Source organism: Anopheles nili, chromosome 3 (genome assembly GCF_943737925.1).
Source record: "Anopheles nili chromosome 3, idAnoNiliSN_F5_01, whole genome shotgun sequence".
Lineage (NCBI taxonomy): Eukaryota > Metazoa > Arthropoda > Insecta > Diptera > Culicidae > Anopheles > Anopheles nili.
The window spans coordinates 57529499-57553440 of record NC_071292.1 but is presented as its reverse complement, the minus strand read 5'-3'; the positions used below and the strand labels follow the sequence as shown (position 1 = coordinate 57553440).

Here is a 23942-nt window from a genome sequence, read left to right as displayed (position 1 = left end):
TTCTTGCGCTTGAACAAATTTTAGCGGTAAAACAATTGTTGACAATAGATTAATAGTGTATCCGAAGTGGATTTGAATACAAGAAAATTGTTCGTATTTAAGTAAAAAATATTTTAGGTATTTTCTTCGTTAGGAAGCGTGGCCGTTGCGGAAAGGAATAATTTGAACTTTTTTTGTATGTTACTAGAATTGTTTATACTTTTATTTACCTTCACAGTAATGTGTTTTAATTTTCAATATGTTTGACAAAAGAGCTAATCTTCTGATCATGTATAATATAACACATCTAATATAATTATGAAACGTTGGAGCAGCCAACTCCGCACCTAAACGAACGCTTGACATAAGCCATGGTTTGACTACGGTGCGTCCATCCCTATCATTTCCGGCAGCAAGCGAGAGAAGAAAGAAGCATTTTTCGTCGTCGCGTTATTTTCGCAGATCGGGTGAGAAGAAAATTAATTTCTGCCTCACTAGACAAAGGAAGTGTGATTTTTCGGCAAGAACAAACCGAATGTGGTCGTTAGCAATAGTGTGTAGTGTACGTGCGAAATTATAATGAGTGCGTCTATTGTTCGCTCGGAATCGAAATCGCCTTCCAGTTGAGGTACGCCCGGGGACTCGCCCGAATGTTCTTTAAAATCAAGATGGCTGCCGCTGGCATTTTTTCCGTTCGACTTCGCTCCCTTGGCTGTGTCGAGTGCTGTAGCTTCCGTGTGCTGTGTGACACGACAGAAGACGAAATGTGCGACGCATTTGATTAAGATAAAAATTATTAGGACATTTTTTGCGGCACTTTTCTGTTATCATTTTGTGGAAGAACCATCGCGGTGCTTCCCCCAAGCAATCTCTTGTTACCGGTAAAAATGGTATCATCTGTTCTCATTAGAAAAAAATGTAATAAGTGATAGTAGATTGTTACTTATGAGTTTCTGAAACGTATCCGTCATCTTGGTTGCGAAGATTAGTGACAACGGGTGGCATGATTTCTTGAATTGCTTGATTCTTCCATGCCGCTCACGTCCATAGTCACCCTTCAAGCCGCGCGCTGCGCTTGCTTTACTTGGGTTGGCGCGTTTGAAAATTTGACAGCTGCCACCGGGAACGGCTACTGCTTGTCGGCTTCTGTGACTCGGTCTCTGTTGCTTTCAGTAGAGACCGCTTCGTCTCCCGGCTAACAGCAGTGTTTACGACAGAAGGGAAATGTAGTATTTGCTCATAATCTGACGAGATCTCTGTGTGAGTTTATGTGAGTTACAAAGGAACACTAGATATTATCAAGCCAGAAGATAGCAGCACGAGAGTTTCATCGTGGGGCACGGGGATCGGTTTCAAATGATGATAAACTTTACTTTCGTATCTAATGAGCCGTCTGTAGCTCCGTTTTGGAAAAACAGTCTGGCAAAAAGATTACAATTCGAGGCATTTGCCTGATCAAACCGACTAGTAATGGAGTTATCCCTTCTCGGCATATTGATTCGTTTGGAGTGTGATGCTAATAGACCATTTGTTAATTTCTTATCCTTAGATGTGTAAAAAATGAATGAAGGCGATACGGCGGGAGGGCAACGTGGTCGAATCCAGGCCCTTCCTGCTGGAACTGATCGTATAGCACCTACCGTTGTCAACTCTGTCCAGGTAAGCGTTTAAATTTGTTTACTTTCATTCTGTTTCTCAAAGAAATTTTCATTGTTTTCCTATTCCAGTTCTCCACTGGATCGCACGAATCCACAAGACCAATGTCGCGTTCGTTAGATGAAGACCAACAACAGCAACTGGAACAACAGTCTCAGCAGCGCCCGCAGCAACAGTCGAGCTCGCAGCACCGGCACCGAGAGCAACAGAGTCAGCAAATGCAGTCTGCTGGAACACCGACGTCTTCGTCGTTGTCGTCAGCGTCCTCTAGTAAAGGCTTACCACTTCAGGATTTGCAGCAGGCACCATTTCAGGCAACTTCTAGCCACGTTAATAACGCCGCGAATGCATCTAACGTTCAGCAACACCCCACGGCATCATCTCACACCCTCCAGCAGCAGCAGCAGGCTTACGTTAGTTCCGGTAGTAACACCGTAGGTAGGGCAACCGCGACCGGCGGCATTGTGAATAGCAGTGGTGGTGGTGGTGGTGGTGGTGACAGCAATAATGCAATCGTTACCGGTGCGACGGGTAGCATACGAACAGCAAGTCCTCCCGCTAGTACCAAGGGAGGGACCGTTTCTGGTGCTGATGGTGGGATAGTGGTGTTGTCGGGTGCGCCGCATGAAAGTGAATGCAGTGTTGGGAGCGAAACTGCAAGCGCAACGAGGGCAAGTACGTTCGGTGTTGTTAGTGAGGACGGCAACACCGCAGCAGCAGCTAGTGCAAGTGACGAAAAAGTAGGAACCAGTTCGGGGGTGGTGGTTGGCAAGGCGTATGCGAGAACTAACCCTGCCGGAACCTTTTCGACGACGAATTCGGCCTTGGGTGCTGCTGTTGCTGGAGGGACGGCATCGATTGCTACCACTGTTAGGTCGGTGTCGACTTTACCATCCGGATCCGGGGCGCATAGCAGTAGTTTAGCTTCGTCGCCATTATCTAAAAAGCGCATCAAGTTAGAAACGGACACTGCTGACGTAGAGAATGATATTGATGCGCTCAAGAAGCTGATTCTTGAACACAAGTACATGCGTTTAAGGAGCATCAAGGAAAGGTAAGGCACAATAAGAAATGCTGCTTATTCTGTTGGATTAGCTAATCATTTATATTTTCTTCAATTTATTACAGATACAATGAACACGTAGCGGAATTGTTTTTCCTTCAAACCGGTGGTAGTATGATGGAATATCCCGTATGGAGAAAGAAACCATCCACGCCAGCGTTTACCAATTTCATTCGTTCGTACAAGCTAGAGCCGTTGTCCAGCAATCTGGAAGAGGCCGGAGAGGCTCTAAAGCAGGTGAGAACGGTCGGCAGATATTCTCAGCAGCTGTTCGAGCACACACAGTACGTCATCTTATAAATTCGTTCATATTTTCGTTTCATTTCTTTGCAGCAATCGACCCGAGCTCAAAGCGGAGTGTCTAATGCGCTTTCCAGCATTAATAGTATCAGCGTTACAGCTGCCAGTAGCAATAGCGATGTTGCAACAAATCTGCCGCAAGGGGCGGAAATCAAAATACCCGGTGTTGGAGTTACACCAGTAGCCGTCTCGACGACACTGCCGGCTGCAGTGGCCCAGCTCACCCAACAAGGTATGCTTGTCCGTGCTATTTTTTTCTAGTCATGTCGTTGCATCTCAAATTTACGATGATTAGGAGCGGTTCAAAACCTAGACAAATTTGGCATCAAATTTGAGATATTTGGATTTGGAGATATTTTGGTGAACAAAATATATTTGTTTTGATCGCTAATATCATTAACCACGCGCCGCAAAGTGTTCATGTTTCGTTCTGCCGCTATATAGTTGCTACATGCGCTTGTAATCACGTACAACTACAATAATTGAAATATGTATTGCAAACGTTTGAATCTGTTTGTATTATTTCATATTGACGGAAAAACGGACTCAATTTAGATGCCACACTTGCTTGGAGAATTCCAATTGTACATATCTACAACCAATGATGCTTCCTTATATCTTCAAATGAAAGTTTAGCATATTCTGAATGTCTCTCGTTGTTCTCTTTATTTTTTATTTAATCCCTTCCCTTTTCTGTACTGCTCATCCGCCGTTCATGGTACAACTATGCCATTGTCTCCCCTAAATTTCTTCTGGAGTAGGACACGTACCCGGTAGGCCGCAGGGTGGTCGTCATGGGATGGTATTTGGGCAGATTAGTGTATCTTCTACGCTAGGAAACTCTTCACAGCCTCTGGTGCCAGGTAGAGCACCCAGTTTTCATACTATTTCTTTTAATTGTAATGGTCGCTGTATTAAATTATTATTTGTTATCACAATCTCTCGATTATATATCTTGTTATTATTTCTGATATAATGTTACGTTTTTTTTGTCTGACAAGAATATTCGAAGTTGTAAGAGTGCTCTACGAAAACTTCGTCATCCAATTGTGTGGAATAGCAATCATTCATGCTCTGCAATGTTACATTTTTTTACGAGATGAGATATTTGCAATCCATTTTCAAACAGAAAAAGTTATATAACAGTATTTGTACTAGAATTAGTTGAAATATTTACTTTTTTGGCTTTGAAATTGATAATATTAGCTTCAAACCACGAACCTAGGATACTGCATATTTGTATTAGGTATTTTAGAAACATTTGCATAGAGCACTCTATTGAATATATGTTCACTAATATGTCGGATATAAATATGATTTTCGTATTCGGCATGTTGGTTAGTGTTAATTACGTTTCGGCTAGATTTTCGTTTAGTTATGCTTTGGTTTCAATTCCGTTGCGATTCAGCTACGAGCAAGCGAAATGATTGATGGTTTCGTAGTAAACTTTAGATCTTCATTTGAAAGCGCATGTGTTCTTTTTCCGCTCGCTCTTCGAAACTGTGTTACTCTTGTTGCCAAGAGTTTTCTGTGAATCTTTTAATTTTTAGTAGCGTTCAAGTATTTAACTTTAAAATTTCATAAAAATAATGCTTCGTATGACATGAAAAGGAGAAATTTATCTTCAAATGGTCAATTTTCACTGAACTAGTTTCGTTGCTTGTTTGTATATTATTGTTGCAGTAACTCTGATACTTAGCTTTACTAGTTTCTAATATAGAATATTTTATTGTTTGTTTGTTTCAATTATAGGTGGAACGCCGATCATCCCTGATAGGATTGGAATCGGTGCCGCGAGTGCATCTTCAGCGATTGATCGGAAAAAACAAATTTCCGCTTCAATTGTAGCAGGAAGTCTTACGATTAAAGCCGAGCTGTTGGATGCAGTTGGTAGTCGTACCACGTCTCAGAGCACGTCATGTGACTCTAACGGACCGAGTGCATCGAGCATACGAGGAAGCATAGGCATTAGTAACAGTCGCAGCGGCAGCAGTACAAGTATTGCAGGAGCCTCTTTTGGGCTTCAAGGAGGTGCAGTGAATAGCATTCAACAACAGAATGGGGTAGAGCTGGACAATGCCAACGGCAACAATGCAGTGGTTGCTGGAACACCGGCTGGTGAACAGTCTAGCCTACCTGGGGCTAGTGGGAGCAGTAATGGTCCCGAGCAATACACTAACAAAGCCCGCCAGGAAGTGTTTGTCATGCAGCGAGTTCAAGAGTTACAAAAAGAAGGTCTGTGGACTGAAAAACGTCTCCCTAAGGTGCAGGAACCACCACGGCCAAAGGCTCACTGGGACTATTTACTGGAGGAAATGGTGTGGTTGGCCGCCGATTTTGCGCAAGAACGGAAATGGAAAAAAGCATGTGCTCGCAAGTGTGCGCGTATGGTGCAAAAACACTTTCAGGACAAAGCTTTGGCGGTACAGCGCGCGGAGAAAGCTCAAGAGTTGCAACTCAAGCGGATAGCAGCCTTTGTTGCGAAGGAAGTTAAGACATTCTGGTCGAACGCCGAAAAGCTTGTTGAGTACAAGCAGCAGATGAAGCTGGATGAGAAACGAAAGAAGGCTCTGGATCAGCAGCTCAGCTTTATCGTCGACCAGACAGAAAAGTACTCGCAGCAGCTGGTAGAAGGCATGAACAAGGCCACCGCTACTGCTGGCACAAGTGGCGCCCTAGCTTCCGGTAGTAAGGCTGAGAGTTTAAATTCCTCGCGTATATCTTCGCCTCGCCGCAGTGGATTGACTGGTACCGACGATGAGTTTTGTCCGGAGGCGGAAAGCTCCGATGATGACGAGGAGACCATCGCAAAAGCCGAAGCGGAGGCGGAAGATGGAACCAAAGATGAGGTAGCCGCCCTGCAGAAGGAGTCTGAAATGGACTTGGATGATTTCCTTAAGAATCTGCCAAAAGACTATTTGGAAAATCGTGATAAAATAGTACTGTCAGACCCAGATGATAAAGACGAGGATGATAGCGAAAGTGGTGCTAAGGTGGATGAAGACGGTGATAAAGACTTTAGTGCTGATGAAGATAGTATCGATGATGAGGATACTATTCGTGAGCAAGAAAAGAGAGAGAGGAATCAGGATCACAAAAAGGAAATCGACGATTTAAATGTAAGTGTTTGAAAAATTTCCTTATTTAGTATGCGAAGGCGATCGCGAGGGTACGGTTTCAATTGATGTGCTATATTGATCTCAATCTTGTATAGTTCAAAGTAGATACAAACGTGCAATTGGCCAAAAGATGATACGATCGTACCGTACATACATGGGCCTAGAGTGTTATTTCTTAATACTATTGCTATAGCTGGATTTTTTTCTGTTTGTATTCTTTACCCCCAGGCTGAAAATGAAATGAGCATAGAAGAGCTAAAGGCAAAGTACAAAGACCTTCCAGTAGAGAGGATGGATGTGGATTCTGAACCCGACGGTGAAGAGGTGGAGCTGGTTAAAGAGCGAAGTCGTAGAAAAACGAGGAATCATCCACAATCTGAGTCATCTCAGTCGGACGAGGACAATGAGGACGAAGAGGATAGCGATGAAGACAATAGTGAGGGCTTGACGGGATCTGAAGACGATGATGAACTTGGTGAGGAAGAATGGGAAGACGACGAACAAGCGATGGACACCGAAGAAGATGGCATTGGATTGAAAAATCTGCTGGACGACGAAGCGGTATCCTCGGGAATGCCATCTGTAAACGCAAAGAGCCAAAGCGAGAAGGATGACATGATAAACGACGCAGCCGCTATCGCCGAAAGTATCCAACCCAAGGGCAATACGCTTTCGTCTACCAGCGTTGTGACACCGATTCCGATTCTCCTGAAGCATTCGCTTCGCGAGTACCAGCACATCGGTCTGGATTGGTTAGTCACAATGCACGATCGAAAATTGAATGGCATTTTGGCGGACGAGATGGGTTTGGGGAAGACGATACAAACCATTTCTTTGCTGGCGCATTTAGCATGCGTGAAGGGCAACTGGGGGCCGCATTTAATCATTGTACCATCCTCGGTTATGCTAAACTGGGAGATGGAGTTCAAAAAGTGGTGTCCGGGGTTTAAAATATTAACCTACTACGGTACGCCCAAGGAACGGAAAATGAAGCGCACCGGTTGGACAAAAGTGAACGCGTTTCATGTGTGTATTACTTCATACAAGCTAGTGATTCAAGATCACCAGAGTTTCCGGCGTAAAAAGTGGAAATATTTGATCCTGGACGAGGCGCAGAACATTAAGAACTTCAAGTCACAGCGCTGGCAGCTGCTATTGAACTTCCAAACGGAACAGTGAGTATGCGAATGCTTTTAGTTTTTAGGAAGTGCTAAGAGAAATGTCAGTACACTTTTTGTGATGATAACGTTTACTTTTTTTAAACTGATTGGAATAAGAACTCTGTTTTAGAGGACTTTTTCTGATTTCTAGATGACTCGAGGCATTTGTCTGAAACAAGAACGCGTTTCACTATAATCTATTATATTTATTACAGCCTTAGTGTTAATACATGATTTTTTTTCTTTTTTGTCATTTTTATTACTCGGGATAGACGGCTGCTTCTTACCGGAACGCCGCTGCAGAACAATTTGATGGAACTTTGGTCGCTGATGCATTTTCTAATGCCCCATGTGTTTCAATCTCATCGGGAATTCAAGGAATGGTTTTCCAATCCGATGTCCGGCATGATTGAAGGCAACTCTGAGTACAATGAAACTATTATCAAACGCCTTCACAAGGTCTGTACCCTGTACGTAATGTAATATTATGATTATTTACGCATCAATTGATATTGGTGATTTGTTTTGTTGTGTTATCTAATTACGATCATTCACGTTGTTATGTTTGCCTGTGGGTGCTGTTCACGTATCCATGGTGTTTGGGAAACTAAATGATTTTTGTTTCATTTCGAGATAAATTAACAATTCTGGATAGGTTTTGTGTTTGGGACATGTTCATATGTGTTTGTTTCGGGGTTGGTGATGCAAGAAATTACTGGAAAGTCAGTTTTATTTTATTTTGTTTTAATTTGTTTTTGTAAGGTTTTGGTGATAAATAATCATAATGCTACACATTACCATCGTACGTTGCAACAAGTGTTGCATTATTAGGTTCATTTTGGAATGGTTTAATCACCAACAAGTTCGACGCACCTATTTCTGTCTTATCTCCTAGGTCCTACGTCCCTTCCTGCTGCGGAGGTTGAAATCGGAAGTGGAGAAGCAAATGCCTAAAAAGTACGAACACGTAGTCATGTGCAGGTTATCCAAACGCCAACGATTTCTCTATGATGACTTCATGAGTCGTGCAAAGTAAGCAGTAGTGCGATACGCACATATTCGTTTAGTAGCTGAACGCTAATATTTGAATATGTTTTTGGACTAATGGTAATTATTTTTTAAATTTCAGAACAAGAGAAACGCTAGCGTCGGGTAATCTGTTAAGTGTTATTAATGTGTTAATGCAACTGCGCAAGGTGTGCAATCATCCGAACATGTTTGAGGAACGACCCACGATATCTCCTTTCCGGATGGAAGGAATATGTTTTAAAACGGCCTCCCTCGTTTATAACATGTTCAATTATGATCCGTTTACTGTGAGTATAAAGCCGTATGCATTTTGCCATGATTTATTTGTTATTTTGTCATTTTTTTCTTTTCTATCCTTACAGCAAATTGATCTGTCTTCCTTAAATTTAGTTTTAATTCAACTGGAGTTGTTGCTACCAGCGTACGTAGCGCACCGATCGCAGCGGCTATGTATGCCGAAGCGCTTAATCGAGGAAATCGATTCAACTCCACTGCCACCGCCCCGGTGCCCAACTGGCAAACTACGGTTGCATGTCCGTATACCGGATTGTCGAGTGCAGGAATCGATCGGTGGTGGCAACCGTGCTGGCATTAGTGCCAGTACGGGCGTCCGCGTTGGCACCAGCCCAGCGATGAAGACTGAAGGGACGAAGTTCGTTCCGCTTGTAAATCCTGAAGCATCTTTAGATAAGAAATCATCGCTCATAGCTTCTAGCGCACAGTTCAGAACCATTGACATGCGACGGCGAGTACCGACGATGATGATGATGATGGGAGGGACAACGGCAGAATCCTACGTGACAGGTGGAACAGCTAGTGGAATGAGCAGTAGGAGTTCATCGCCTGGTTTAATTTTACGCAAACGTTGTGATATTGGTGGTGGCGGTAATGTCGCGTCCGTGAATAATCAGCTACTACAGCAACCGCACCAACAGGCGCAACAGAGCCGGTTAAGTACCGGACAGGTCGTGCAGATCATTCCTCAGGTGTCATCAGGTGTGGCAGGCGTGAATACTTCATCGTCCTACATCATCACCGGACGCTTACAACCTGCCACTAGTGGCGGTAGTCTAGGAATGTTTCCACGATCATCCGTTTCGTCAACGACTGCTGGAGCAAATGTTGCGTCAATGCAACGAATATTAACTACCGAATCGGTTGCGCAATCCAATCCGACCCTGCTGACGACCAGTGCTAATAGAATGGTTCACAGTGTCGGTCATCAGACGCAAATCTCATCCACGCTAGCTGCAACGATCATGAAAAAGTTAAAAACTAATTCTTGCTCGACCCCTAAGAGTGTTGTGTCTGCTGGCAACAAACTTGGAACAAGAGCTTCTGCGGCCGACTTGGAGGAGCGACAGCGGACCGAATTTTACCTCGCACGTATTGAGGAATCGCGGAAAGAGCGCCGCCGTGACGTTTTGGAACTGCTAGGACGCATCAACACGAATCGGTGCGATGCGTCTCCAATTTACGGGAAAGATTTGAGAGAAACGATTTGTTCGTTGATCGATGAAGAATTTCGTCAGCGACCCAGTGAATTGATTCCGTTTGGAGTTGCCGGTGCGTATTACACACGCGAGGCGACCATGGCACAAAGCAATGGTAACGGTGACGTTGCGTTGGCTGCCAGTGGAAGTCTCGCGAAGGCGATTAAGACGATCGGTGAGCGAGCGGAAGATCTACGTGCTATGATCTCGAATTTTGTCCTCTTTGTACCTGCCGTGTGTGCGCCGACACCGTATCTGCAAGTATCACATCCGTACCCTTCCATGCTGAACGCTGAACGCAGGTGGGAAACGACGATGACGGAGCAAATTCGACCAGCCATTCAGCTGCTCCATCCGATCATTTCGGCCATGAGCACACAGGTGAGTTCATAGTTTTATTTTGAGACGTTTTAGCTCTCATTCACAAATTACTTCAATTTATTTCAATCAGTATAGTTGCTCCAATAATCGATCGTTCTGAAGTTATCTTCGATGCGATTTTTGCTATGGAGCTATAACAAAAGATTGACAGTTTAGTTCCAAAACAATTTTTTGTCATTCTCCATTTTGTGGGAAAACGATGAAATAACAGTCATACAGGTCATAAGAGCATCATTAATGTAGTTTCACTCGTGAACACTTTCTGTGCAGCTTTTGTCGTGATGCAACATTGATTGTTTCGTTATAATATTGTTACAAAATTTAAATGCAATATTTTATATTTATGATTCCAACAACATCCTTTCTCTTCGCAGTTCCCAGACCCCCGCCTGATACAGTATGATTGTGGTAAACTGCAAACATTGGACAGACTGTTAAAAAACTTGAAATCAGAGGGTCACCGTGTTCTGATTTTCACTCAAATGACTCGCATGCTTGATGTGCTGGAAGCGTTTCTTAACTACCACGGTCATATTTACCTACGGTTGGATGGCACGACGAAAGTGGAACAGCGGCAGGTGTTGATGGAACGATTCAACAACGATAAACGTATGTTCGCGTTCATTTTGTCGACTCGGTCTGGAGGCGTCGGTGTTAATCTGACCGGCGCCGATACTGTGATATTTTATGACTCCGATTGGAATCCAACGATGGATGCCCAAGCACAGGATCGATGTCATCGGATTGGTCAAACGCGTGACGTCCACATCTATCGGCTGGTGAGCGAGAAGACTATCGAAGAAAACATTTTAAAGAAGGCAAACCAGAAGCGTATTCTTGGCGATCTGGCAATTGAAGGTGGCAATTTTACGACGGCCTACTTCAAGAGTTCCACCACCGTTCAGGATTTGTTCACGGTAGATAACGCAGAACAGAATGCTTCCGCTCGATTGGCTGAAGTGCTGGATCGTGATCGAGAACGAAAAGAACGGTTGAATGCGAATCTCGTAACGTCCACCACGCCACCGGCCACCGAGGTGGAATCTAATAAATCGGCAATCAACGTGTTTGAGTGCGCACTGGCAGCCGCGGAGGACGATCAGGATGTGCAGGCGGCTAATTTTGCTAAAGCCGAAGCCTCTGCCGATTTGGATGAGTTCGACGAAAACATTCCGATCGATGAAGATAGGGGGGCTGCAGCAGTAACCGCTGGAAGTGATGGCAAAGAACCAGAGTTGAGTAAGGCCGAAAAAGAGGTTCAGAATCTAATTAAACAGGTACGTAGTACTTTTTGTCGTTGGTTACGGATTTATACATTCCAATCTTGGGAAAAATCGAATCCTTTGGATTTGAGATTTGAACTAATTTACACGAAGTTCATTTCATTTGCTTTGGTTGGTATATAATTTTGACGTTCCAGACCGCTCACGGCTTTCATTTGATAGTAGCCCTGTGCTATCAAAGTTCTCGTACAATTTATCTATATTACTTATTTGTATTGATTTATTTAAGATGATTGCTAATTTATTTAAAATGTGTTTTCTTTTTAGTTGAATCCAGTCGAGCGTTACGCTATGCGTTTCGTCGAGGACACCGAAGGTACCTGGACTGCGGTGCAGTTGAAAGTAGTTGAACAAGAGATAGAGCAACAGAAGCGTGATTGGGAAGCAAATCGATTAGCTGAACAGCGACGCAACGAAGAAGCAGTACGAAAGCGCGAAGCCGAAGAACACGCTGATCTTCTGACCTTCTCCCGGGAGGATGCCAAAAACCAGGTTAATAACACACACCCTAGTTATAGAGTTAGTCGTGGTGGTAGTAAAAGGATGCGCAGATTGCACCGTAATGACGAGACATTAAGGGTAACTACGATTACCAAGACAAAATCAGACGGAGGGACATTAAAGACAAGAAAGAGCAGCGGAAACAACAAAGGGCCATCAATCACTAAAATAGACCGGGGAAACAGTGATAATAGAAGCGACGGGGGTCATACACAAAGACAAAGATCGACGGCAAGGGGAATGCTTTCTGGGAGGCGGCAATCGGCGCAGCATACTATGGGTGGGGGGGTACCAAGAGGTGCTATTCAACAAACATTGATCAAACGGAAGGTCGAAGGAACCGTGCTAGGGAAACGAAAATTTCATGACAATATCTGTAAAATCAACTCTACTCACCGCCTCCAGCCTGGTACGGTTAATTCGCGCCAGCTGAAGGGCGAATTACGAAATGTTGCTGCAATAGAAACAACACGCAGAACAAAGTACGCTAGGATGGGTCGTTCAGTTTCGAAATCGCATCATGCCGATCAAAAAGAGGAGCAACGCTCTGATGGAAATTTACCAAACAATGAAGAAGAATCTGTCAGAGAAGATGATGGTTCTGATTTGGTTACGACGGGAAGCGATGAAAATGGAACAGATGAAGAGGTGAGAGGGAATGCCTTGGCACAGAATATTATTAAACAGAAAAAACGCGGAACATTAGTGGGAAATGTTACACGGAACAGTACACCTGTTAAGGAAGCTGCTGCAGTTCCTTATCGGTTATCGCTTAGACGTTCGTCAACAGCAGTGACGAGTGTTGTGGCTTCGTCATTGCTTAGTGAAGGCAGTAGTTCAAAATTACAGACGCTAGCCAAAAGTTCCAAACAATCAGCTACTAGTAGCAATACTAACAGTATAAGGGGGAAAATGTTGCTACGAGTGCAAAGTCCCGCCATAGGGAAAGGCAATAGTACAACGGAAAGAACGGCGGCTGTAACTATTGCAGGCGTATCATCGAACAGTGGTGATGGCCGTTTATTGCATGAACAGCGCGAGAAAGGGAATGAATCGACAGTCGTGGCGACGCTTAGATCACTTGATGAATTTGACAGTGAATGCAGTTTAGATGTGATGGTTGATTCAAATGATGCACCCGATTCGGATTCAAATCAAATGAACAACTATTACATCAATTCTGCTAGTACAGGGTTACATCAAGACGAAGATGGTTTGATGACTGGGGGATGTCCTTCAAGGGAACAACCGAGACCCTCTTCGCGAGGCGGTCGTTCACGGGACAGTAGAAGCAAAACGCCTATTGGTAATTCGAATTTATCAGGCGCAGCTAACAGTGAGCATTCTACTGACGACCTTCTTGATGGTGAGGACGAAACACGTGGCCCAACGTCCGCAACCCCGCGAACTCGTTCGCGCGGAACTGTGAAGATAAATCTTTGGACATTGGATGACAGCCCAATGCTGCCAGTCTTTAAGCGAAGCAGATCAAAGACTCCTCAGCAACAGTCGCTGCTTGTGAATCACGTTTGTGAGGGTGATGATAAGTCGTTTGAAGAAGAAAGTGGGGCCAACAGGAGCGAATTTTGCAGAAATGAAAAAATTGAAACAGAAAGCAAAAGTCTTCGTGCTGAAGAAAGTAAGCCAGACATGGAGGATAACCATATCGACATGAACAACATAATGAATTCGCCTACAGTTTCGACGGTCGAGCAAGCGAAAAATGATGAGCCTTCGTTGACAGATAAAGCTAAATCTGAGCGACCTGCAGACGCCAAGTTTGGCATGTTAAGAGATCTGAAGATTGTAGTAAGCGATTTGAGGCGCAACTCCGATGGCGGAGGAATATCAAAAGTAACTTCAGGTTTGACGCATGGTTTTCGTACACCTACTCCTACCCTGTCAAAGATGCGAAGATTTAATCGTCTGTCGAAAAGCGCTATTAGTAGGATTTCCTCGCCAGGTACTTCAAAGGATATTGGACGCCTTAACCATACGTTGGATGCTTGGCTTGTGAAAGGTGGTAAAGTAGAGGAATCTGATGAAATTCAGTCGCGGGATATAAAAGGCACGAACATTATTTCATCGAAGCAGCAGGAGTTGGGCAATCATGTCTCTTCAGAGCAAGACAAAAGTTCAAGCGCCAGTGATGTAGATCATCGATTTATCTCGAAAACTGATTCTGCATCGACTACATCCTTGTCGGTTTGTACGGATAATTCTATTGCTGACGTTCCAGCTTATGGTGCTGGTGGTGATATTCCTACGCCTGTCGTACAGGATGAAAAAAACTTATTTGAAAATGGTGAAGTTTGATGGACGCTAGTGAAACTATCTGCAGTTTGAAATTTTTTGTCACTGTTTTAAAAGGTTGCTTTTTTATTTTCTATTGACCGTTTGGCCTACGGGTTGTTTTATGATATGATGCGACATCAGAAATGAAAATCGTGTATGATGTATCATTTTACGGTCGAATGCTGACTTGCTTAACAACCACTGGACAATGGCTGGAGACCATGAGGGAATTGATTTTTTCATATATGCATATTTTTAACACTTGTCAAAAAACAAATTTCCTTGCAAAATCGTTGGACAAGGGGCGTTTCGCGTATCTGTATTTTCTTTATTTACATTATTAAATTATGTTTTATGTAGAACATTTTCCGACGAGGCAATCGCGAACAAAAATTGCGTGTATAAATTCTTAAAATATGCTTTCATTGAATTTTCTCATTTTTTTTTTTCAAAGCTCAAATCTGGTTTCTGGTAATTGTTGGAATATGGATTATTTTAAAACAACGATTCCATGTTAATTGTTATGCTTATTATTCGACCAGCAGGGAAGAATCAGTCTATGTAATGTAATGTAATATTTTGCCACACTTTTGGTATAATAGCAAAACAATTCCTTACTTTATTGTTACGTGTTCTTATGCTTCTCCTTCTGCTCTCTCCTATTATTTTTTGGTTTCTATAATGCAGTGGTCACAGCACATCGAATGCTGTGTATCGTTCAATTGTGATAGCATTTTATTCTTGTACATTGGCAGTTTCTATTTATTTGTATATCATCATAATTCCACTTTTGTATCCTTTGCTCACCTCGTGCATTATACTTTAAGCCCTTTAATCACATTTTGATCGCGTTATTACATGCAAGTAATAATCACGAGCAAAATATATTTGTCTGTATGCGTTTTTTGTACGCAATCCAATCTACATTCGTCACAAAAAATCAAGGGGAATCAAAGTATAAGGGAAATGATTTTGAAATTGATTTAGAACTGTTACATTTATGTTTTTTCGTTTGTTTAAACGAACGATTAGCCCTCGTAAATTTTATGTCCTGTTTTTGAAGATTGGAAATCTTCGCTTAGCATATGTAGTAGGTAATACTGGAGTTCTGGGAAATGTAAATTTATGTATAATAAGAAATAATCTCGAGATTATCTGAACCTCTGATGTACAGGTGAAACAATTATGTTAGTCACTGTCTAATAAGAGATACTTTAAAGTAACTCAAAGAGTATTTTATCATTCACATTGGAATACGTTTTCAAACAATCGTGAATGTATTCTGCAAGCAAATCATCATCGCATCGTGCGTACAGTTTTATTTTCACAGAACGTTAAAATCTGTGATTAATGCCGCTGTTTGGCAATGACTGGAATAGGGGATGATTATGTTTTACATCATTTGACAGTCCAGAATCGTAACTGCACATGCATACAACGATTTGTGTATTTATATTGTGTACAAGATTCCATAATTCATCAACAAAGAGCTACTTACAAACATACACATATACGCTGCCTAATGATCAACAATATCGATGCAACAAAATAACCCAGATCAAATCGGATTGTGAGTACTGAACAGGTTAATAAGTAACGATTGAACGATAATCTACTAAATAAGTATAGGGGTATGTTTTCACAGGTTAGAGAATATTTCGTACGCAGCTACGGAGGATGTAGAGGGGTGAAGAAATGACAAAATTTAAATGTATAAATGAACATATGAGAGTACCAACAAGATGAACATGATGAACATATGGAAAGTAATACCATAACAACAATATCCCAGGGAAAATGAAGAAAATGCTTAGTGGAAGCATTATATAACACTAAAAGAACTAAACATTACAAACGAGAGTTTGTGAAAAGGTTAATAGAATAAAAAATTGTCCTTGCTGATTGAATGCTGAGTTGATGAATTCATTTCGATGAGGAAAACGTGATTTAATCAGGAAAAACGTTAAAGGATGGCTTCGCTTAACAAACAAACAAAATTAGAGATCAAATGAATTGGATCAGTTTTTGGTGTCGTTAAACGTATCGCTTGGCTTTTCGAGAACGTGTCAACAGAGATGAATAGTTCTTGAAAAACATACAAATGGTTCTTATACCATAGCGTGGCAGCGTTTTGGAAAGAAATAATGAATACAACAACTGTCCGACTACGAAATGGAGGTGGTGGTATCAATATCCGCATATCTAGAGCAAAAATGAGGAAATGATACTAATATAAAAGTAAAAAGCGTATACATTATGTCAATATGAAAAAAGTTGATAAGAGAAGATAAAGAGATCGAAGGAAGAGAGAGAGAGAGAGAGATAATACAACTATGAGTGTTGTTACTGAAGAGAGCAATCCATACCATAACTTGCTGTTTATTGTACGTTCTTGATAGTGCATCCAGATGTCGAAATACAAAGACCCATACAAAATTATACTAAAAGCTAAATGAAACGCGACAGCCCTGTGCGATATTTCGATGAAATGTTATTAGATTTTTTGATGGCACCAAAACGTGATAAGTAACTGAACATGTTGTAAGAGCATTTCTGTATTGTTTTGAACAAAAATACCTGGGTCAACGCAAGTATTTAAACGTGAAAGTAAGTTCTACAGTGTACTTACGAACGTACATATAAGCAACGCCATTCAGACAACTCAACAAACAGCAAGGAGATGATTTATTTTGTTAATTTTTTCATGTATTTCTGATGCATTCGAATAACGAAACTATGAATAGAAAAACGAAGTTTTTCATAGATTTAGATTTTATAAAATAACACAAAATGTTATAGCTGTATCGCTATAAACATTTGTTAGGTAAAGAATCCGTATTAAACACTGCAACGATTGTACCATGTAGAAAAAAGTACAGTCTACGTTTTGTCATATAAGCTCATATATTATAGAGGAATATCTTTGTTGAGTGGAATATATATGTACAGGCTGGCAGTCCGGCTTGCGTAGAACGCAATTTAAACTGGATTGCGGTTATTACGAAAGCATCAGAAAATCCTTGAAAAGAACACAGATTTGCTAGCTTCATGCAGGGTAGCACAATCATCTTATCGTTTCAAGTAACGAATGTGTTTGCAAACCAAAATTAACAAAATAATTGTACGGATTTGTAATATCTCTTTTCTCTCTCTCTCTCTCTCTCTCCTTCCTTCCCGACCCCTTTCTCTCTTTCTCTTTTTTATTGGCTTTATCGCAATGTGTATCATGGAAATGCTCTAGATATGGATATCGGATAGCACGATGGAGAAAATGCCGGTGAGTACTAGAAATAATTGCTCTGTAAAACTAAAGAGAACAGCATGTCAAAGTTTTCTTTGTCATCTGGAATTCTCTGTGAAAAATCAAAAGCTCAATTAATTCCAACAACATTTTCTCGAATTTCTCAGATGTGGTGTCCACCGACGCCTCCGCAAGATGATAATGATCTGTACGTTGATCATTCATTAACATTTCTGTACGACACGTGCGAGATAATTCCAGAAACCGACCTACCTGCGGTGTATGTTAAAAAGGAATATAAACGCAGCCGTTCGGAGGCCGGATTTTATCCCGATGGACGAAGACCACAAAAGATTCGTCGTGAAGATACCTACTACGCCCCACGCTCGTTGTTTGATCGGCCAACGCCGCAAATGGCGAAGATGCGCAAGGAGTACAAATTGCAGCGATACAAGGGCATCATCAAACCCTTCCCGCCGATGCTGGCTATGAAACCTGTAACCATTCCGATGAAACCTCCGGTCGAACCGGAAGGTGGCATACCAGAGTGGACGGTGTACGAGGATATGGCGATTTTGAACGTGGTGCAGAATCTACAGGGGCTACCGATGAATCTTATGCTGATTTCTCCGGGCCATACGCCGAACTGGGATCTAGTGGCGGATATTGTAAATCAATCCTCACGGACATACCGGTTGCCGAAGCAGTGCCGCTATCGTTACGAATCCGTCATACTTCCCCGTGAGGAAGGTAAACTGCTCGAAAGTCCGAAGAAGCAAAAGAAAAATAAGAACCCCCTTAAGCAGTCACCCTCGTCGTCGTCGTCGCCGCCGTTAACATCCGGTCCGTCGCCACCGAAACAGATTCGATCGATGCGTACAGGACAGCTGTACACGAGCGATGCGAACAGCTCGTTCATCAAGCTGATGCGCCAAAAATTCGACAACATACGGAACGCATTTGGGAAGAAACCTCCCCCGGGCAAGACATCGCTTGCTGTTGTCTTGCCGGCCGCATTGAAGAACCCAAAGCATGCTGTCGTGCTGGCTAAGCACGGAATTAGTGGATACGAAAGCCCGCTAACACCGGTCGAGATAGCTACAAGGCGTGCCGAACGTATTCTGAAGGAAAAGCAGAAACTAACCATCGCCCAAGAGCAACAACAGAACACTCCGCAAGCCGCCACGCAAGCTCAGCCAGCCCAGCAAGCGCAACAAGTCCAGTCTCAGCAGCACCAACACGTGCAGTTGCAGGTCGCCAACAGCAATGCAGTATCGCAGGCAACGACCGTCGTTGCCACGATTCAACAACAGCAACAGCAACCGCAAATTGCTACTGCAACACTTGTGGGTGTACAGCCGATCGTAACGACCCCGCAGCAAGTTACGGCTCAATCTCATGTGCAAGCCAACGTCCAACAGCAGCAACCCTCAGCGGCTACCGTACAAGCGGTGACGGTTGCAACTCCTACGCAGCACCTTCTTCAGCAACAGCTTCAAATTCAAGCGCACGCTCTGCCACAGCAACAGCAACAAGTAGCAACGCAAGGGCAGCAAATATCAACAACGTCAGGACAGGGCATACAGCAGGCGACTATCGTTGTGTGCGGCGTGTCGACGAACCCAACCCCCACCGTGGCCACAATCGTTCAAGCGAGTCGTGGAGGCGTTCAACCGGTGGTGAATATATGTCCCAGCCCGGGCCAGACTCAACAACAAACGCAGCAAATCGTCAAAGCCATTGTGGCCAGCCCGGCGAGTCAGAATCTGCTTACACAGCAGCTGGCACAGGTAGCCGCCCAGCAAAGCACCAACGCCCAGCAGCAGGGTCAACCGGGACAACCACAGCAAGTTTCGGTCGTCCTGACCACACCAGTTACCACAATGTCGGGTGTTAGCTCGGTGCAGTTGTCCTCGCAACCGCAAATTGTGTCAATTCACCAGTCAGCGGGATCGCAGCAACAGCAGCTATTGCAGAGCGTCACCGCAACAACGATCGCCCAAGCGTCCTCTTCCTCGATCGTCAGCCAGGTCGCCACCGGTCAGTCGATTCCGCAGGTCGTCTCGGTAGCGCAGCTGAGTAGTGTCATGGCGACGGGAGCGGCAAGCAGTGCAACGATACAGCCTACACAGGTAGCCACACTGACGACATCGGCTCTGCGAGCCCAGCGAATTGTTACACCGACTGGAACCCTGCAGGAGGTGGTGTTACATCAACGATCGGGTTCACAGAGCCCCACCGTGGTCAGCGTGAGCAGCCTTGGCGGAGGCCTAACACAAGCCCAGCTGCAAACCGCACAGTTGCGCCTCTCGATGGCAGGTGCCCAGCAAGTGTCCGGAGTTGTGGCTAAATCCATTCCCGTAGGCACGGTTACCAGCGCCGGTAAGCCGGTGAACACGCCGCAGATTCAGTTCTACCGACCGCAATCGATCCGACAACAACTGAAGGTATTGCATCCGGGTACGGCGGCGCAGGTCACCACCACCGGAGGAACAACGGCCACCGTGCTGCAGGCTGCTGCCGGCCAACCTACGATTGTCAGTCCGGCCATCATCCAGGGTAACATCATCCAAACCGGCACGGTGGGTCAAACGGTACAAGTGCAGCAAGCGGGTGCCGCCGTTGGATCGGCCGCTGGTGGAACAGCCGTGGTTCAGAAGGTGTCCGGAATAACTACGGTGACTGGAGCAAATGCCTCGACCCAGGTCGTTTCGGCAACCGGTGGTACGATCGTATCACAGACCCCGACGGCGGTGGCAACGGGCACGGGCAACACCATCGCGACCGTACAGGTGCTCCAAGGGCAACCGCGAATGCAGTACATTAAGCAGCTCGGTGGTACGAAGCACATGATAACCCGCCCGGTGACGGAGAACGAGATGCAGCTGATGGTAAAGCGACAGATCATCAGCCAGCAGCAGCAACAGCAGCAACAACAGCAGCATACGAAGCAACAGCTCATCCCTCAGGCTCAAATCTTCGCCCAGGCCAACCTGCAGGTCCAACAAGCCGGTACTTCGGGTGGACAACAGATAGCGACGTTGGTGAAGACCACGGGTGGTACGGTTGCCGCTACCGGGATGACCCTCTCCCAGGTCAAACCAGGTCAACTAAAGACGATTAGCAATCAGAGCCAAGTTCGTCAACTGCAACTGCAACAGCAGATCTTGGCCCAACAGCGCAAGGGTGCCGGCAAGATGACGCAAATCACACAGGTCGCTGGTAAAGCGGGCCAACCGACACAAGTGTTCCTGCAGGGACCGAAAAATCTCGCCTCCGGTACGACGATGACCATGCAGCAGATGCAGAATGTTATTCGCCACACGCACCAGGGCCAGATCGTGCTCGGTAAAACCGGCGTAAGTCGAATGATCCCCGTTTCCATGTCGCAGCAACCGAACCGACAAACGATTCAGGTATGTTATGCAAGCAAATATTCGCTTCCTGGAACGATTGCAGCCTTCCTTGATTGTTTCGGTTATATACTAACTCGTCTGTTATTTGTTTCAGGTGGTAACGGCTACATCCGCTGCGCAGGCCATTGCAGCGGGTAACATCCGTGCGCATGTGCCGGGACAAAACATTGGCACGATCAAGGTGGCAGGTGGTTCCACCACCGCCCAACAGCAGCAAGTTATTTTGAACGCCATACAAAGCCAACAGTCGGCGCGTTCTAATGCCAGCCCCGTGCGACTGCAAACTACTGCCGGCGGATCGCTGGTGGCCGTAACAATGCAACAACCCCAGCAAGTGGTTGGGGTTGCGAGTGGAGCTTCCACGGTTGCAGCGAATGTATCCCAGACGGCTGGTGGCACCGTGGGTGCGCCCGAGGCAAGCCAGACTTCCGGCGGATTAGGAGCTGGTGGTAGTGCCGGTAACAGTGCAACGATGCAGCCTCAGTCTGGCGTAAGCGGCTCGGCACAGGTTGTCACTGCTGCCCAACAAGTACTGACGTTGCAGCAGCAAACAGCACAACAACTGATCAACGCAAGCAGCAGTACCACGATGGTACAGACTGCAGCTGAAGGCGTACCCGTTTCTCAAGGCACTGGCGTGGCAGGTTCGAGCTCCGGTTCTGCAACACCCACTGGGACTGCGCAACAAGTGCAAGTGTCTTCGTCCTCCGTGGTGAGCGCATCTGTTGTAAGTGCAACGGGTGGGGCTAGTAGCGCAACAGCCACAACACCTCAACCAGCCCAACAATCATCGCAGCAACAGCAGCAGCAAGTGAGTATGATTAAGAAGAAGCAATCACCTAGTGTGGCCAAGTAGCACCACAGAGAAACATAGACAGTGAGAAGAAAATTAATGCCAAATTAATATGATGCATTAATTAGTAAAGTAGGCAAATAGGGAAGAGGTACAATGTAATGAGATTATTGTAAACATGGTATGAAAACGAAGTAGGAATAGTAATATATGCGAAAAAGAGGATCCGTCAATATGTAAGCTTTGGTGGAATTCTTCTGTTGCTAACCGAATGGACAGAGAACACGCTGATGTCGGAAACACACTTATACTTATGACTTTCGCTTTAACGATGTGGAAGGAGCTGTAATAAGGGTAAACCGCAGAAGTACTATTGCCATTGTCGATGGCATGTACTTTTGCTATAGTCGCATTTTAATGTAATCGTCAACCATTCCCTTGTAATCGATTTTGATGATGGATAACATTGAGCGCTGTTGATATCGAGTGGCAGATAAAATTACAAATAACACATTTGGTTTCTTATTCGATGTATCTCAAGTTGAATACGAATAGAGCAATTTATTAACGAATGATTTCACCAACCTTGGAAGAGGCATGCTTAACGTATGGATGTGGTTTTATCACACATACGTTACGTGCTGTTCTTAAACTTTATGATGTATCATATTCGATTGGCTTTTAAATTTGTTTGGTTTGTGTTTAAAAGGTCTAAACGTATCTCGCATCTGTTTAAGGGTACATGTAATTCTTTCTTTAAAGTTTTTTTTTATCCTTGTAGTCAGTTATCTTGAAATTTCAAATAAATGCTATCCATGTAATTGCATAGTTGTCAGTCGTTAAGGTGGTATGCTCGAAAAAAAAATTCTTCGTCACACTTTAACGATAACTACGAATATTGTATTTTCATAATAATCGAAATGTATGGACGAAAATCTATCATCGCCGCAAATTTAGCACGAAAAGCTTACCATTTTGTACCATCACCGTCAATCGTTGGTAATTTAATCTTTGATAGTCGCAAGTTTAAATGCTCAATTCGGTAGTGATTGCTCAATGATTCGGTAATTGCACAATCCGCACTGCAACAAAAAAACACCGTAAGCAATTTTGTTTTAAACTTCACGGGGTGAAGCTTTATCAACGATTCCAAAACAGACCAGACTACTCTACTCTTATGTTGTGAGACTAATCTCCCTATATCCGTACCACATTAATACCTTATCAATCCGTAAAATACAGCCAGGTACATCGCCTGGTCCAGTACATGTAATGTTGAGCCCATTATATATTATGGAGCAGTTCTCCCTATCATGGACCATTAGTACCTTTATACTTACTTTTGGCTGACTATTAACAGTTATTGCCATTATGCATATATTCGTAAACCACTCATTTTAATATCCACTTCTGTGTGCTGCTCCGAAATTGAGAGCAGTTGTTACTATTGTTGCGTGCATGAACGGTTGAATTTGTGGGCGAATTAGATTATACATCTTATTTGAGTGCAGCTGTACATAGTCATCAATAGATTTGGAAACCACGTATTGACGATGATTCTTATCCCGTATTAGCAAAGTATATCTCCTCATACAAAACTCTATGCTAGCAGAATGAGAGCGAGAGATAGAGAGAGAAAAAGGCATGTACGAAACCGCGACAAAGTAGCATTGTAATTTGAGTATCCTTCAAGCACAAAATCCATCAACGCCCAGCTAGCATAGCCGATTAGACGACGTTACAAATTTCATACTTACCTAAGCGCAAGGACACGCTTTCAACGACTCGTTTCAATGTTTCATTTCCCTCGCGTCGATCGAGTCGAAACAGAAGCCGTTACTACCGGTTTGGTTTTTAAACTACGTCTTTAGAATTTCTGTCTGTTAAGTTAGGTGATGTTTCGTTTTATTTATCGCGCCATAGATACGACACTGGAATTTAATCACTATGTACTTTCGTGAAACAAGGGATATGTTTAGGTGTGCGCAGTCGTAAAGTATTAATAGAACATAATTGCGGGAGCATGATGGGAGAATTAAACTGATTCGAAATATGCGAGAGCATCGCGAATGCAGAGGGATATGGAGTATCTTTAATGTAACGCGCAGGAGCCGACGTGTAATTACCATGTCAGGGTTTAGGGAAAAGAGAGTGGAGTGAAAATAAAATGCAAAAAGTAAAACAAAACAACTCCTTCGTGTTAAGTTATTTGCAGGGCGAGGAAATTGCAGGG

General features: G+C 43.9%; 1 protein-coding gene across 1 annotated transcript; it reads left to right on the top strand.

Moving 5' to 3' along the window:
* Positions 1 to 1539: 1539 nt before the first annotated feature.
* Positions 1540 to 21772, top strand: LOC128724678 (helicase domino). Its single transcript, XM_053818398.1, has 15 exons — positions 1540 to 1638; positions 1707 to 2689; positions 2764 to 2935; positions 3032 to 3230; positions 4751 to 6117; positions 6346 to 7292; positions 7550 to 7736; positions 8173 to 8309; positions 8407 to 8593; positions 8669 to 10180; positions 10555 to 11457; positions 11731 to 11955; positions 17501 to 17536; positions 17668 to 20916; positions 21011 to 21772. Exons 1-15 carry the CDS (start codon positions 1540 to 1542, stop codon positions 21770 to 21772), a joined length of 10965 nt encoding a protein of 3654 aa, XP_053674373.1.
* The last annotated feature ends 2170 nt before the right edge of the window (positions 21773 to 23942 follow it).